At 43.4% G+C, this 17,207-nt stretch overlaps 2 protein-coding genes across 6 annotated transcripts in view; one reads left to right on the forward strand and one right to left on the reverse strand.

The window, feature by feature from the left end:
• Nucleotides 1-3,997: 3,997 nt before the first annotated feature.
• On the reverse strand, nt 3,998-15,303 carry POGLUT2 (protein O-glucosyltransferase 2). Of its 2 annotated transcripts, none has more exons than XM_081214469.1 (10): nt 14,784-15,299; nt 13,339-13,544; nt 11,398-11,603; nt 11,144-11,221; nt 9,931-10,103; nt 9,573-9,810; nt 8,000-8,209; nt 7,209-7,298; nt 5,922-6,029; nt 3,998-4,218 (listed from the first exon to the last, which is right to left on the reverse strand). In XM_081214469.1, the coding sequence occupies exons 1-10, from the start codon at nt 14,963-14,965 to the stop codon at nt 4,201-4,203; spliced, it is 1,509 nt and encodes a 502-aa protein (XP_081070595.1). In that variant the 5' UTR covers nt 14,966-15,299; the 3' UTR covers nt 3,998-4,200. The 2 variants fall into 2 exon arrangements, with proteins under 2 accessions (XP_081070595.1, XP_081070596.1); XM_081214470.1 differs by lacking the exon at nt 3,998-4,218 and adding an exon at nt 5,645-5,838 and having other exon boundaries at nt 14,784-15,303.
• Nucleotides 15,304-15,415: 112 nt separating this feature from the next.
• Nucleotides 15,416-17,207, forward strand: part of BIVM (basic, immunoglobulin-like variable motif containing) — a 27,074-nt gene continuing 25,282 nt past the window's right edge. For 2 of the 4 annotated variants that reach the window (XM_081214468.1, XM_081214467.1), the window contains exon 1: nt 15,416-15,801. The gene's annotated coding sequence lies outside the window, so the exon portion shown is untranslated. Of the gene's footprint in view, nt 15,802-16,782; nt 16,965-17,207 lie in introns of those variants that run through there. The other 2 variants (XM_081214465.1, XM_081214466.1) reach the window with 2 other exon arrangements.

Consider the following 17,207-nt stretch of genomic DNA (forward strand, 5'->3'; position numbering starts at 1 on the left):
ATATGTTTTTACTTAATTAATTAATTTTTGGCTGCGTTGGGTCTTTGTTGCTGCACGCGGGCTTTCTGTAGTTGCGGCGAGCGGGGGCCACTCCTCCTTGCGGTGCGTGGGCTTCTCATTGCGGTGGCTTCTCTTGTTGCAGAGCACGGGCTCTAGACGCGCAGGCTTCAGTAGTTGTGGCATGCAGGCTTCAGTAGTTGTGGCTCGTGGGCTCTAGAGCACAGGCTCAGTAGTTGTGGCTCACGGGCTTAGCTGCTCCAAGGCACGTGGGATCTTCCCGGACCAGGGCTCGAACCCCTGTCTCCTGTGTTGGCAGGTGGATTCTTAACCACTGCGCCACCAGGGAAGCCCACCTATATTATGTTTTGCCTTTTGTCACTAACCCTCCTGGAATTATCTTTGGATAGAGTGTATGCTGGGTATCCAATTGTTTTTCTTCCATATTATATCTGACATTATGATTTATAGTAAGAAATATGTATTTTGTCTTCCTTTGTCCTATTTCTGGCACAGAGCTCCTAAAACCTTTGGAATTTCTGAAGTAACAGAGCAATTAAGAGGTCTTTTGTTATGTTAATGAGTTGACTTTTGGAAAGTACCAAAAGATGGGAGCTGGTTGCCAAGAGAAACAACCATGTGATTAGAGCATTGGAACTTTTAGCATCCTCCTGTCCTGCTCTGGGGAAGGGAGGGGGCTGGCCAATGATTTAATCAATCATGCCTATGTAATGAAGGCTCCATAAAAACCCAAAGGGGTGGAGTTTGAAGAATTTTCAGGTTGGTGACCTAGTTGCTTCCACAGGTCATTAAGCCTGGCCCCAAACTCCATGAGAACAGAAGCTCCTTTGCTTTGGCCCTTGCTCTGTGTATCTCTTCATTTGGATGTTGATTTTTATATTTCTAATATCCTTTGTAATAAACTGGTAGTCTAGTGACTAACCTGGTTTCCTTAGTCCTGTGAGCTGCTCTAGCAAATTAACTGAACCCATGGAGGGGGTTGTGAGCACCTCTGATTTATAGCCTGTTGGCTGGAAGCACAGGTGGCAGCCTGGACTTGTGATTGGCATCTGAAGTGAAGGACTGAGCCATTAACCTGAGGAATCTGATGCTATCTCTGGGTAAGAGTGTCAGAATTGAGTTGAATTGTTGGACACCCAACTGGTGTTGGAAAGTAGCCTGGTGGTGTGGGGAGAACCACCACACATTGAAATTGGAATCCGAATCATTAATATACTACACAGTCCCAGCTCCATTCACTGAAATGTGCAACCTTTTTCCAACTCTCTGTAGTTCTGGATCACAGATCAAGTTTCCAGTCTGTTTATGCATCGCTCTCAGGTATTGCTCTATTTTTTTCTATCCCTGCAGCAGTATCACATGGTCTCAAATTCTATAGCTTTATAAAGTGTCTTGCTATATGGTGAAAAGTTCTTGCAATTCATACTTCCTCAAAAGTGTTTAATTTTTCTTGGATTTGCAGGTCCATACATTTTTTAGGAAATTTTATAAAGTTCCACGGAAAAGGGGGCAGAGTATATTTAGGTTGGGAATACATTGACTCTATATTATGTTGGGGAAAGTTGACATCTTTAATACTGAGTCTGCCAATCCATGGACATGTAATATCTTTTGATTTAACTACTTTTTAAACAGATTTCATAATTTCCTTTATAAAGATCTTGGGCATTTTTGCTAGATTTAATTCCTCAAATAATTACATCATAGTTTTCAGAGCTACTGTAGATTTTACCTTAAACATTTTTATTTCTGTTACTAGCTGGTATATTAAAATACAAGTGAATTTTATATACTAGTTTTGTATTTAGCAAATGCCAACTTTAAAAAAAAATAAATTTATTTATTTTAGGCTGCATTGGGTCTTCATTGTGGTGAGTGGGCTTCTCATTGTTGTGGCTTCTCTTGTTGCACAGCATGGGCTCTAGGCATGTGGACTTCAGTAGTTGTGTCATGTGGGCTCAGTAGTTGTGGCTCGCTGACTCAGTAGTTGTGGCTCACTGGCTCTAGAGCACAGGCTCAGTAATTGTGGTGCATGGGCTTAGTTGCTCCGCGGCATGTGGGATCTTCCCGGACCAGGGATCGAACCTGTGTCCCCTGCATTGGCAAGCGGATTCTCAACCACTGCACCACCAAGGAAGCCCAACAAATGCCAACTTTCCTTGTTAATTGCAACAACTTATCTGTAGATTCATTTGAATTTTCTGTGTACCATAGCCTATCACCTGGTTTTCTTCTTTTTAATATTTATTTATTTATTTGTTTGCGCCGGGTCTTAGTTGTAGCAGGCGGGCTCCTTAGTTGCGGCATGCATGTGGAATCTAGTTCCCTGACCAGGGATCGAACCCGAACCCAGGCCCCCTGCATTGGGAGCATAGCGTCTTAACCACTGCACCAACAGGGAAGTCCCCTAACATCTGCTTTTAATGATAATTTTATTGTTTTTCAATCCTCACATTTCTACTTCTTTTCTAGGTTTACTGTGCTAGCTCAGACTTCCAGCATTAGGTGGAATGGAGTGTGTGATGGTGGGAATCCTTATGTTGTTCTCAGTTTCAAGAGGAATGTTTTTAGAAGATGTAGTGGGTAAATAGTGGCTCCCCCAAAGATTTGTCCAAGTCCTAGACTACTTTGAAATGTGACCTTACTTAGAAACAGGGTCTTTGCATATGTAATTAAAACTCCCAAGATGAAATCATCTTGGACTTAAGAGTGGGCCCTAAATCCAATGACAAGTGTCTTTATAAGAGACAGAAAAGGAGAAGATATGGAGACAGAGGGAAAGACCATGTGATGACAGAGGCAAAGATTGGAGGGATGTGTCCATAAGCCAGGGAACACCAAGAATCGCCAGCAGACTAGACTTTACAAGGAAATGCACAGATGGGTTCAGGATTCTTTTTCAGTAGTTACATGAATGTGTTCTTATTATTTTTAAGCTGGAGGTTTATGTTTTATATACTTTTGTATATATGAAACATTCCACAATTTAAAAAATTTATAACACATTATTTAACTGGAAGATGGGTAGAAGGGAAACAATTAGGAAAGGAATTTGTGGGCCATATGCTACTGTTCAGTGTTAGGATTTCAAGTTCCTTTTTAATTCTCTTAATCACATTTCAGGGTAATTTTCGTTCAGTCATTCATTCATCCATTCAATACTTATTGCATCTTTCTAGTTTCAGGCACACTATGAAACAGAAGAAGAGCACGGTCTCTCTTATCAAGTTGCTTAACATCTGGTCAGGGAGAGAGACTACAATTTAGATCATGACCCCATAGCAGGGAAAAGACAACGATACAAGTACACAGATGGAGAGATTCAGGGGAGTGATTCCTGCAATGAGCATTGAAGGATATCTAAGCCAGAGGAAGAAGAGGGTCATGGCATTCCAGACCAAGGGGAAGCATGTACAAGGAAGGTTAAGGAACAAGGCACAGAAAGGACAGGGATTGATTTTGCTGGACTACAGGGTACATATTAGGAAGCTGTGAGAGATTTGATTAAAGATACAGGCAGAGGCCAGATTAAGAAAAGCCTTGGAAGATGTATTAGTTAGAATTAGGTTTGGCTGTAAGGGACTGATTATCCAAAATAATAGTGTAAACAAGAGAGAGGTTTAGGGACTTCCCTGGCGGTCCACCTTCCAATGCAGGGGATGTGGGTTTGATCCCTGGTCGGGGAGCTAGGATCCCACATGCCTCACAGCCAGAAAACCAAAACATAAAAAAACAGAAGCAATATTGTAACAAATTCAATAAAGACTCTAAAAATGGTCCACATCAAAAAAATCTTTAAGAAAAATAAAAAAGACAGAGGTTTATTGCTTTCTCATGTAAACCCCATGTGTGGGTAGGTGGTGGCTTCTGTGATGCTTCACTCTGAGTCCAGGACCCAGACACCCTCTCTTTTTAAGGCTCCATGGTCCAAACACAGCTAACAATTAGCACAACACAGCCTTTTAAAATAAAAGTGCTTTTATTATAAAATTCTAAAAATGTGCTTTAAAGGTCAGTCATGGGAATACTGCATAATAAGAAGAAACATATCTTCATAATACAGACAATCACAGAGCAGATTTTATACTGTCCATGGAATTAATATTTAAAAGACATTCTTCTTCTTTTCAGTTAAGAAGAGTCTTCAGAGCACCATTATTTGAAGGAAAGGTATTTTGCGTATCAGAGTTCATCTTTGGTCTGCAATTAAGAAACAAAATATTTAGAGCCATCAGGAAGTCTTCTACGAGTCAAGAAGGCTTACATTAGTCTATTAATTATTTTCCCCTAAAGATGAAAGAAGGGGGAAAAAAAAGCCAAGTTATTGCTAGAGGCTTTTAGGACTATTATTTGGAGTCACCCAAGGGTAAAGTCACATTGGTTGGGAACCTGAACATCTAAGGGTCTGTATTATGGTAAAAGGCTTGCGTTATGAATGGTATCAGTGAATGGCTAGAGTAGACAATGGGCAAAAAATAAACAAAGCTATCATTCTAGTCCCTAACTGCTATGAATCTGGGGAATCATTTGGCACCCCTCAAAGTCACTTAGAGATAAAAATTTAAAAAGAGGAGTGGAGAAAGGGAGCTGCCCACTTTCATTTGGAGCCAACAGAAGCGTTCTGATATCAAATCACTAACTCCATGTGGGAGCACGTTTCGATTCTGGAAATTTCTGTTTTGTCACTGGCTTTCACTGATTCTATGGCCTTGCAGCACTGAGAGCAATTAATGCTGATGATGTACCACTTCTGAGAGCCAGTTAGTGGCAAATCAGTTCCCCCCCAAAACAAAACAGACAACCAAAACTGATTTGTAGCATGTACTGTTGTCATGGTGTAAATACTTCCACCAGGTGGTTTCCAAGCTACCAAAATTTAACCACTGTGAAAAATTCCTAAATATTTAACAATCTGTGAACTTGTATGAGGTGGCTCCATCACACCATTGGGGCTGGTAGTCATCTTATTCCTTTTAAACCCGCTTGAGAGGCAGACATGATAATTGCCAAATCTGCACTCTCAACTTTGGTTCCAATGCCACAGTTCTGAGTTTGTCCGTTCAGAGACATGATGCTGTTGCTTAAAATAATGTCAAGCCAGCATATTATATATATATATATATATATATATATATATATATATATATATATATACACTACATATAATACATATAATAACTTTGTACAATATATATTCCTTCAAATGAAAAATACCTATAATCACCGCCCCCCCACCCAACCCATCACACTGTCTTTACGCACAATTATGCACACAATTTGAAGGTGATACACTGGTTTTTGGTTCTTGCTTTGCTATAATCCAGATAGATGATTCTGAGCTAAACTCTTCTTTGGGCTCGGTTTTGTTAACTATAAAATGAAGGCATTTACTGGGTGATCTCTAAGGTCCTCTTGAGCCTGCCAAGTCCATATGTGCATCTGCCTTTTATAAACAAAATCAGTATGTAGTGGTATCAACCGAGATTGCGTTTAAATGAATACTCTGTTAACATGAATAATGATGGTTATACATTTTTCCATCTCTAAACTGGATGATGAACTCTGCAGAAATGATCTCACAGGGAGATGAAGCTCTTAGATGATAGGTGTGAAAACACTTTTCAAACTGTAAACATCTATTCAAATGCCACGTGATCTGAATTCTCACAGTAAAAATGGCTTCCCTCCACTTTGCTGAGAGCTCACTTCACTGCATCTTAGCGCTTGTCTTTTGCCTTGCTGGGATCTATTTTATCTGCCTCCTCTGCTAGAATGAATTGCTTGGAGGCTCCGGGAGGCATTCAGGTAGCTGTTGCCTGACTGAACGAGGAAAGGAATGAATGAAGAGTTGGATCACTGTTAGTTCTTACTCTGACACTGGCTAGAAGGTGAGTTCTGGTTACCTTCTTCGTATGGCATGTGCAAGGAAAGAGGTCATCCTCGGTCTGTGGTTCTACCCTCTTCATGCCCTCCCGGATTTGGGGCTCACCCACTTGTAAACTGGCATATTCCTGTATAGGAGACAATACAAAAACATGTCTTATATATCACTTAACGTCCACTTACCAAATTAGATACACCGGAGTTTGCTAGAACACAGTCCACTTAACACATGTGTCAAGTTGTGGTATGCAGGGTCCTCCATATTCCCCTTAAAAGCCCAACAGCAGAGCTTCTGAGAGGCGGCTGACCTTTGGGCACTGGCTGCCTATTTCTAAGGGACCACTCCTTAGTCTACACTTCACTGATATGACTCGTACGGTATTTTTTTTTTGACCTTCTGCCACGTAGCGAAAATAATTGTGCTCCCCATCTTCCCTTGACTGAGAATCTGAGGATAGACTATTTCTGCCTGACCCACCATAGCTGGTACAGCCTTAGTCGCATCTTCATTCATCATGCGCTTGCTCTGGGCTAAGCTCTGGCCGAGGCGCTTAGGCTCGAAAAATGTGAGTTGAATGAGTGAACTCTACCCTGTGGCTCTTTGGGAATTCAAATAGTACATCCCCCCAGCTCCTTCTTCAGTTTACATACTTCACCATCCCCTAGGAAAGGTTATAAAGGGGGAAGAGACCAGGAATGACCAACTTTGTTCTGCAGCAGAGCCTAAGACACGGGGCTCAATATCTGCAATTCTGCAATTCTGAATTTAAAAAAATCTTAACTTAGATCTAGTACTATTATTAGCCAATTACTTGTTTACTACTGCATTTTTTTTTAAAAAAAGAACCTTTCAAATTGTCAGATATGCTCTGATTACAATGCCTAAATGGTAGGTCCATAAAAACAATTTCCAAGAAAAGTCATGGCCCATATGGGGTCAGCACAACAGGTCCAAACATACCTTGCACTGTATAGACAAAGAAATGGTAAGTCAGCAGCAATATTGTACAGAGAGGAAATGTGAATCCACGCACAGTAACTCTGTAGGATCAGAAGCCAATTTTCTAACCACATACCACATGGTTCTAACGTTAATACTTTTCTTTTAAGGTTGTAGCATTCTCCATTAGCTAATCTTTGGCTTTCTACTATTTTCATTATTATTTAATATTTATCCCTGATTTTTGCCTACAGAGGTATACATATATCTCCTAAATGAATATACTATTAGAAATTGTTAAGTGAAATATTACTTGCTACTAACATGACCAATTACAAGTATGTCTATTTTCTTAGAAAATACTGACCTGGAAAAGTTTAAAATAATAACAGAATATGTCATCACCCATGAGATTATTTCTTGCAAATTCTTGTCCTGTTTTTGCTATCTTCTTTGCCTGTGGGAACAAGAATAATATCCTTTAATGAAACATACTTTTCCCCATACAGACATATGCTAACTGATCTTCAGAGTACATTTTAGTGGGACAATAGTGGAAAAAATATCTTTGGGGTCTTGTGTGGTAAAGGGAACATTTAACAGAGTACGTTTGTTCAAATCAAAGGGATGATTTTAAGACTTGAAAGTTTGAGAAGTCATATTGGGCCTTCTAGAATTGGCCTCTCTTGGAGAGAAAAGGCATATGATAATTGAACTAACAATGACTTTGCAGAGTAAATGTAAGATGAAGCTTAATGCACTGCCTTAACAATTTTCAGCACACAATTAGTTTGATGCTTCTTTCATGCGATCCCTCATTTTAATCCATAGCACAGTTAGTTTTTCCTCCTGCCAGGCTGGCCATCTTCATTTTCATATTGCTAGGGGAGGTGAGGCAGTGCTTGGGGCTCAAATCAAACTGACTAAAGGAGAGAGCATAATCAAGGCCAAGGTTTAGCTTTTTGTGTCATGTGCAGAGTGGACAGCTAATCCAAGCCACTATGCCCGTGTTTACCCTGAAGGGATCTGTGCTATCCGCGGGGAGGTGGTTTCCCATTTACAGGTAAGGGTCTACATCTAAGCATCCCAAATGCTTTCCAGGCACAAGACATTGAAAATGAACCCATGATAATTGGGGTACAAAGAGACTGACCTTACCTCTTCATCGTGATCTTTTGCCCATTTAAGTTTTTCTAGGAGATCGCTCAGGTTGCTTTTAACTGGAATGTAGTGTTTCCAGGGCTGCAGTTCATTATAAAAGTGTTCATAGTAGATGGAGTCCTGCTTCAGCACCACACTGTCACCTACTAGCAGATATGGTAGGCGATAGGCTGCAACAGTGCCATCGACGTTTATCTGATACTTATGCTGCAAAACAACAGTAAAGTAGAAGAACCTCCATTAAATTTCCTTTTTCCCACTCTTTATTCTCCTTCTCTTTCCACACATCAAACCTCAGATACAAACTGGCCAGATTTTGCCCATGGCCTCCAACACTTAGTAAGCGCTATTATATATAACATGCTGACCTAGAGCTAAGGGCACATTTTGATGTTCTCCCAAGTTTCAAAAAGGGTCCACAAGGCTAATGGTGGGGCAGCCAATAAAATTATAAAACTGTTGTCCTAAGGCTACAACCTAAGGAAAGATAGATTTATCGTGACTGTGTAATCCGTTTACTGCTTTCTTGATGGCACGTGAGCACCTCACGATGGCACATTCTATGCCGTGTTACCTTTTAACATCAGGTGGCCACATGCAAGTGTTAATTAAATTAACAAGCTCTGGGGCAAGAACACCTATGAATCGAAATATTTATAGTACTGTGGTAGTCAACAGTCTTTAGCTGTAGCAAATTCAACAGGTAGAAAGAAAGTAAAGGTCTGACAAAACACCCTCTGAAGAGGGCTGGCTGGTATCAGATTTGATTTGGTATCAAATCTCCCATTTCTTTCCAAAATTTCTGTATATGCATATGGAAGAAACACAGACAATTCAACTTATGGCCTTTAGGTCTTCCTCGTACCAGGTAACCCATCAAAAGAAAATCAGGCCATTTACAGCACAGACAGCTAATCACTGGCCTTCCCACCTGCAGGAGACAGCTGACTACTTTTTGGCCCACTTTTCCCTTTACCACATGGGGCTTCAAAACCCGTCAGTGGTCTAGAGATCAGGGCAGTATCCCACTGCTTGAAAAAGGGGAGTGGTCAGAGAAAGGATCCATACTGGGGAAACAGGAACAGTCCACATTCTAGACACAGAAAGTGTGTAGCATCTCCAGAGTTCCTGAGCAGAACGTCTGGATGGATTCCAAGTCATTTCCCTACCAGAAGGCCCAACAAGAGACACCTGGTTTATATTTCTTCTTTAGTCTATTATGATGCTATGGCTCTGGGGAGAAATATTTGTAAAATTACTTACATGTATTTATTAATAAAAAAGGATTTGGAGCCGAAATATGCTTTTCTTGAGGGTCAGTTGGGGGTAAAATTATAGCTCTACCCAGGTCCCAAGCTCCTGTGCTGCATATTTAATATCAGGTCTAGGTACTGAGTACAACCCAGGTTGCCCCCCTAGGAACTGGTTAGTCCCCAGGGCTCCATTCCTTACGGTTCCTAAAATGTTGCACTCACCTCTCTCACCCCTGTAATTTACAGGCCTCGATTTCCCGCCCCCAAATGCAGGTATTTGGAAAAACACAAGGGATTGGCCATGGATGATGTCATACCTTGAAGAAATCAAAAAATGAAATGTGTTTTACAATGGGACCATACAGGCTTTCATCGTGTTTAAAGAAGAAAAAGTTGGTGAAAGCAGCGTCTATGAGTTCCGGGTGTTTTCTGCTGAGTTTAACCAACTCAAGTCTCTCTTTTCGGCTGTCTCGCCCTCTCCAGACAGCTGTGGAGTTTTTGCTTTCCCAGGGAGGACCCGTGTTGGCTTGCACAGACATCATATCCAGACTGACTCTGGAAGACAGAGAGTGCAACAGATTTTTCTCCCACACCATCATATTGCAAGGGTTGTTGGAAAGAACTCACCAAGGAAAGAAAACCAAGGCTCTGGGTCATCTGGGACCCGTCTCTCACCGGCCCATGGTTTCGAGGACAGAGTCAGTCAAGTCATAGGTAGGCATCACGATATCCTTGGAATCTGTGGAGCCACACCAGGAAAAGATCGGATGGATGTTTGAATCGGATTTCTTTTTTTCCAAAGGCCAGTCTCCCAAATTAACAAAAAACTCCACATCAGGCATCTTCACCTAGGAAAAGAAAGCCAAGATGGTTAAAATGATGGTATACTTTTTCATATCAGCTATTTCACTATCATTGTCAAAACTCCACTAAAACCCTGCTAAAGCATATTATACCCAGGAACAGGATTCAGCATATGGCAATTCTCCTTTAGGCTCAAAGTAAGTTTAGTACCAAAATAATTTTACTGTAAAGTATCTTCTTTCCTTAAAAATATTTACTTATTTATTTATTATTTTGACTGCACTGGGTCTTAGTTGCGGCATGCAGGATCTTCATTGTGGCATGTGGGATCGTCATTGTGGCATGCGGGATCTTTTAGTTGTGGCATGCATGTGGGATCTAGTTCCCCAACCAGGCATCGAACCCAGGCCGCCTGCTGGGAGCGTGGAGTCTTACCCACTGGACCACCAGGGAAGTCCCAGGTATTTTCATCTATAATATACTGTTTGGGGTTGAGTGTATCCCCCCAAAAGATAGGCTGAAGTCCTAAACCCTAGTATCTCAGAATGACCTTATTTGGAAATAGGGCTGCTGCAGATGTATTTAGTTAAGATGAGATCCTACTGGACTAGGGTGGACCCTTAATCCAATATGACTGGTGTCCTTGTGAGAAGAGGTGAAGATGTCAAAACACACAAGGATAACACCATATGACAACAGAGCGGAGTGATGCAGCTGCAAACCAGGAACACCAAGGATTGCCGGGCACCCCCAGAAACTAGGAATAGCCAAGAAAGGATCCCCCCTATAGGTTTTAGAGGAAGCACTGCCCTGCTGACACATTGATTTTGGACTTCTAGCCTCCAGATTGTGAGAGAACAAATTGCTGTTGTTTTTAGCCACCCAGTTTACAGTACTTTGTTACAGCATCCCTAGGAGACTAATACAGGTCTACTACCTGACATAAAACTTCAGAACAGTATATAGTACTTAAGGGTCCAGAATAGAACAACCCTGGTATTGTTATTATTTTTATTTTGAAAAATTATAGTGTAAAACCTGGGCTCAAATTGTCTATTATACATCTGAGAAAAGAGATACTTACTTTTCTAGTCAAAGAAAGTAGTATGGCATCCATGAAAATTCTAAAACCTACATGTTCACCATGAGTCTTGATATAAATCTGGAAGAGAAATGAATGTTTACTGTTAGTCTAAAAGTACCCGCTGACTTCACTGAGATCAATCTTATCACAATGATCTGCAGAATGATTTTTAATAAAACTATGTAGCTAGTTGTAGCCAAATGGTCAAAATTAAAAATCACTAAAGGCAAGAAAACCTCAGTCGTGAATTGTACCTTGTTATCCTTCAAGGTATAATGACACAAGCTCTGTCTCTGTCCAAATCTTTTCGGGATTTCTGTTGCAATCTTTTCTGGATCAATGGTAGGGAAATGTGCCAGATCTCTCTGAATTTGAGTAATGGTTTCTGGGCAGTTCATCTCCCATAGCCAGGCTGCACTGTCTTCCAAAGGACAGTCACAATTCTCATGGTAAACTGGCCCTAATTACACACAAGGAACAAAGTATACAGTAATAATTTCACTCAGCATTTGAAACATGTAACAAATGTTCATAATATGACTTTACAAGTTTTGCCTAGTTAGATGGGGAGGGCAATTTGATGGAAAACATATTTTAAAAAGAAAAACATTTTTATTACCCTGCTGTATCTCAAGTTAAGTCTGTTCTGACTGCTCTTCACAGATAGGTGTTATGATATTTTTACAGTCAGGCCCACTTGGCACGAGTTCAAAAGAAAGCCAACGGTGCTACTTTTTGCTCTAAGTGGCTACCATAGTCCATTACTTTTTTTTTTTTTTTTGGCAGTGCGGCCTGTAGGATCTTAGTTCCCTGACCAGGGATAGAACCCATGCCTCCTGCAGAGTCTTAACCACTGGACCACCAGGGAAGTTCCCATAGTCCATTACTCTTTTTTTTTTAAATTAATTTTTATTGGAGTATCATTGCTCTACAATGTTGTGTTAGCTTCTGCTGTATGGCAAAGCATTACTCTTTATGTTTTGTGTACTTAAGAATAACCAAACATTGGTAAAAGGATATCAGAGGAGTATACCTGTTTTAATGAAAGACAAAATGATAAGAAATTTATATTTCAATGGTCTATTATACAAACTAGTTCTTAAAGTGTCTAAGGTACTTTTCTCAATGGATAAATCATCATAAGTAACAATACAAATGGGCATTCCCTGGCGGTTCAGTGGTTAGGACTCCATGCTTCCACTGCCGGGGCCTGGGATCAATACCTGGTGGGGGAACTAAGATACTGCAAGCCTTGAGGCGAGGCAAAAACAAAAAAGCAAACAAAAAAAACCAATACAAGTAAATAAAACACCCCTACTATGTTTAGTATAATATTTTTTTTAAAGAAAATATAAAGAAGCAAAGTAATCCTCAAAACACCCATTTCATTACTATTATAATGAATTAATTACATGTTTATAGAAATAATACTAACATAATATAGAATCTGAATTGAGATTTTACTGTCATTTATTTCTATGAGTCTCAGATTGTCACCTGACCCAGGCAGTAGTAGACAACGGGACATCTTTTTAAGGTTAGCAGGTTATATGGTACTGTGTGGTCCTGGTGGAGTGTGGGGAAGAAATGGAGGCACTTTCTAGAAAAACGTTTGCCTTTCGTGGAGCAGGGAGACAAGGAAGATTCGTGTGTCTGTATACACACTGCTTCTCTAATATTTTAGGGTACTGTCTCTGCTGAGAGGGAATGATATGGCTCTAGATAAGAAAGTTGTACTCTTATCCTGTATAAGAAAACAGAATTTCTCTGGAAAATGGCACTGAAACAAAACAAAAAAACCCACAGTCAATTCCCCCGCTCTCCCATCAAGTCCTCTTTCTTCCTGAAGTGACCGACCAAATTTCAATAACGCTCATCAGTTACTTAAGTCATGTATCTCTAATTAAGAAAGCGCCATCGATGACCGTATATATAGCTTGATTGTTCTTGCTAATGTTGTGCCTTTAGGGAGCAACTTCTCTATTAATATGTCCTTTCCTCTTTAGCAAATTGTAATTTCCATTTGAATCGTGCATTCCTCTCTTTTACCAGGACCCTCAATTTAGCTTTCAAGTAGGAAATGTCTATTTTTTTCTTTTAGTGAAAAAAATACCACGCTAACTTGTTTTTGTTGATCAAATGACATGTATTATTGTGTTCAAATACTGCTGTGTTAAAATTATGTTCCAAATTACCTTTTAAAATATATGGAGACTTGGCCACATGTTGACCTTGGAATTTGACTTCTATCTTCAGATTTGTGTAGCTCGCATACATTCTGTATCTTACTATGAAGGACCCGTCCTTTCGGTCTAAAATCTGGACGCCCACTCTAGTGAATTGCTCATCTGGGGCTGAGACTTTAATCTGGAACACCTTTTCACCCGGAGAAGATGTGAATCTGTGATGGGAAGAACAGTGAGATAGAAAGATTATTTTAAGAAACAACCGTGCAAAGATTATGTTCTCTAGTCTGTGAACCTTCCTATTCTCCTCCACATTCTCCCCCTAACATATGCTTGTTTCTTTTTCCTTATGCTTTTAGTACCAGAATGAATAGGATGGATCAGAGAGGAAAAAAAGAAGAGGATTACAATGGCCAAGATAACATAAAACAGTTTTATTAGAAAATTGCAAGGAGATATGTTGACTACTAATTTATGTAAACATAGAACATACTTATGCATTTCATATATAAAAATAGTCTTTTCAACCTACTATTTATTTCATGCCCATCTGGAAATTTGTGATGAAATGGTGCCTCTAAAGATAATGATTTTCTGAAAAATCTCTCTCAAAGATTTTTTTTTTTTAAAGAATCAGTATTACAAATCACGCTCAGCCACAGGCAAAAGCTAGTAGGTAGTATATCACCCAAGCGACATTGTACAAAAGTGTTTTTTGGAGTGAGTGCTCTGGCTGTTACGATTAAGATGGTATTTAGTTTCCCCAATCGTACTATTTATAGACAAGTGACAAAATTTATAACTCTCCTTTTCTTTGCTTTGGGAAACTTCTTAGTCCCAAGATTTTCTGCCTACAAAATACACACAGCAGCATCCACCAATTAAAAAAAAGACAATCATTTCAGAAGTAAGTGAATTCTACAAATAAGTTTTAAGTATACTTTCAACCGTTGAATTCAGTGGAACGAAATAAAGTTGTAACAAAAATAGGAGATTCATATTTTCATACATTCCCCCTCAACTCTAAAGTTTCAAATAGTGCTTTATTTTTCTTTTGAGTTTCAAAACCTGCTTACCTGCAGAGGTCCACCTGAAAACAGAGAAAGGTGCAACCAAGCAGTTTCTAACAAGTGGGTTTAAATTCCTTATAACAGTTTATGCAAAAATAATGAGAAAGAGTACTTTCAGCAAAGTACAGGAGTTTGTTCCCCAGTCATGGGGAAATCCCTATCAAAATAGCCAGGAGAAGAGCTAATTCGAAATTATTTGTAAAGCTACAGAGAAAAATTGATTGGATGGGGGGAACAGTTACAACCAGATGTGAATAGCACCCAAATGTCCTGGATTTTAAACTGCTGTGGAGAAACGAGTTCTTGGGCGGATAAAACTTAAGGGGAAAACCAGTAAGTTTTAACTGCATTCCGAAATAATCAGGGAGCCATTGCTCGACTTACTTATTTCCTGATGTGTCCACCGCCTGGATGTAGAAATAGCGCGCGGGAAGGACCACAGCTGCTTTGAGCCCGGGTCCCCATATTTCGCTCTTCTCCGGGCTCAGTCGCCTCTCTCCGCCGGTCTCGGCCAGTGCTGGAACTGTCCCCAGAAAGAAGCAGTAAAGCAGCAAAGTGCTAAACATTTACAAGATGGACTCAAAATGATCCAGAGATAAATGAAGTGGAAGAGGTGGACGGAACCAGCCGCGGCTCCGGCAGGGGCACGTCGGCCGATCGCAGCAGCAGACGCGGCTCCAAGTGGGGTCCTTTGCTGTGCTGGGCAGGCGCGTGGGTCTCCCCGGAAAGGTCACAACCGGGGCGCTGGCTTGTCCAGCTGAAAGGTGCCAGTAGTTCTGGTGAAATGCGCAAGGACCACGCCGCTCCTCTTCCTCGGGATAATGACAAACTTGCGTTGCTTCTGTAACTGGAGCATCATTGAGGGCGAACGCGTCTCAGGTTCCAGCCCAAGGTGCACGGCCAGGGGATTGGCCCGCGCGTCGGCCCGGACTGAGTAAGGCCTCCTCCAAGTGGATGGCGCAGTGGACACGCGTCCCGGCGCCAGGGCTTCCTGGGACGTGTAGTTCGCGACAGGACTAGCGGAAATCCCGCCAGGTTTTACCATCTCTCACTTGTTATTTACTTTGCCGTCACCGCTTTCAGGGGACAAATAAATAGTAGCTGCCCAGTAGAGGGGCACGTGGGCCTGGAGGCACAGCTAAGATTTTTTTAAAAATTGTCACTCTGTCCCCCGCACGTGCAGAGGGCAGGTATAAAACACGATGAAAGGAAGGTGTTGTCAATGATATCTGACGATCGGTCGCCCGGCACAGCCGTCCCCGCGCGCTCCGATGGGACGAGAGACGCCAACCCCAGGGTAACCGGAGGCGCGTCGCGGGCCGAGCGCTGGAAGCTGTGATCCGGGACCGGTGCCGGGCTCCGCTGCGGCCGCAGCGACCCGACCCCACCGGACAGGCCAGAGGTACATCGGGCTGTGGGCAGGGGCCGAGGTGGCCGCCGGCGACTGTGCGCTGTGCCCTCCGCCGGGCACTGGAGCGCCGCGGGCCAGGCCTGCCGCCGCCCACCTGCTCTCTGCGTCGCCAACGCAGCCTGCGCGTCTGGGGCCCTGGCCTCTCCGGTGCCCGGTGGCCATCCGAATGGACGCCAGTGCGTGGGGACACGTCTTCCGGGAAGAAGTGGGGTGAAGAGCTGGGCCGCAGGGTGGCGGGAAGGGTCCGGGAGAGAAAGGACGAGTCCTCTCGGGAACAAAGCCCGATTTGGAGGGGCCGCGGGGATACCGGTGGCTCCCGCCCGGCGGCAGTCTCCACGCCACGCTCGGCAGGGCCCGGGACCGGAACGCGCGGCGGCCGTCCCCTTGCCCCTGCACGCCCGCCCGGGGCCAGCGCGGTCGCAGGAGGGGTCACGGTCAGCTCCGAAATCGTACCGGGAGCCTCCTCCTTCCCTTCCCCCCTTCTCTCGACCTTTTCAGCTGCCGCCCCCCCGCCACCCCACCACCAAACTCTGATGGGCCGGTGGAACCGCCAGCCAAAGCGGGCCTGGGCGGGGGTTTTCTTTACTGTTTCCTTTTCGGCAATTGTCATTAGTAATGCTTATCAACTCGTTCATTCAAAAGCTCGAATCGGGGCCTCCCTCTTCTCCCGGGAGCAGTGATCTGCCCGCGTCCCATTCCCCCCCGGGAGCCCTGAGCACGCGAGCGTCCCCGGGCCCCCGGGCGGATAGGAGGCGGACACCCCGCCGGCCTCTGCCCGCTCCCCGTCGCCGAGAACTCCGGCTTCCCGCCGGGCGGAGGGCGGGAGAAGCGGCCCGGAGGCCTCAATGCGGGGACACGGGGACGCGCGGCCCTCGAAGGCGCCGGGACCGCCGAGCGGCGCGGGCAGGGGGCGCAGCCGTGCTCCTTCCTCTCCGCCCGCGCCGCCTCCGCACACAGCGGCTCCGCGCGGCGGGGACGGGCCTGCGCGATTGTCGCCTCCATCCTGGGGGTCTCCAGGCGCCGCGAGCTTCGCAGAGAAGGGCGGAGGGCCCTCCGCTCGCCTGCCCGGGAGCTTGGGCTCGACGCTGGCCGGAGTGCGGGAGGACCCCCGGTATCCTTCGGAGGCCGGCGCCTCTGCCTGGGAAAGGATTCAGGTCTGACCGCGGAAGGGGCGTGGAGGGCGTGGGGAAGGGTCTGGAGGGGAAGGACCGAAATCAGACCTGCTGAGGCCCAGTGCGTCTGGCCCTCGGAAGAATATTTCATCCTTAGTAAGTCCTTACCTGCCCTTGCGTCTCAGCGGCCTTCCGTGCAGGATACAGATCATAATAGTTGTAATACGTGGAAGACTTTACTGAAGAGACTTTTTAAGATGTTTAGTTCTCTAAGCAAACTTGATG

This window comes from Mesoplodon bidens (genome assembly GCF_964165515.1).
Source record: "Mesoplodon bidens genome assembly, chromosome: 17".
NCBI classification, from domain to species: Eukaryota; Metazoa; Chordata; class Mammalia; order Artiodactyla; family Ziphiidae; genus Mesoplodon; species Mesoplodon bidens.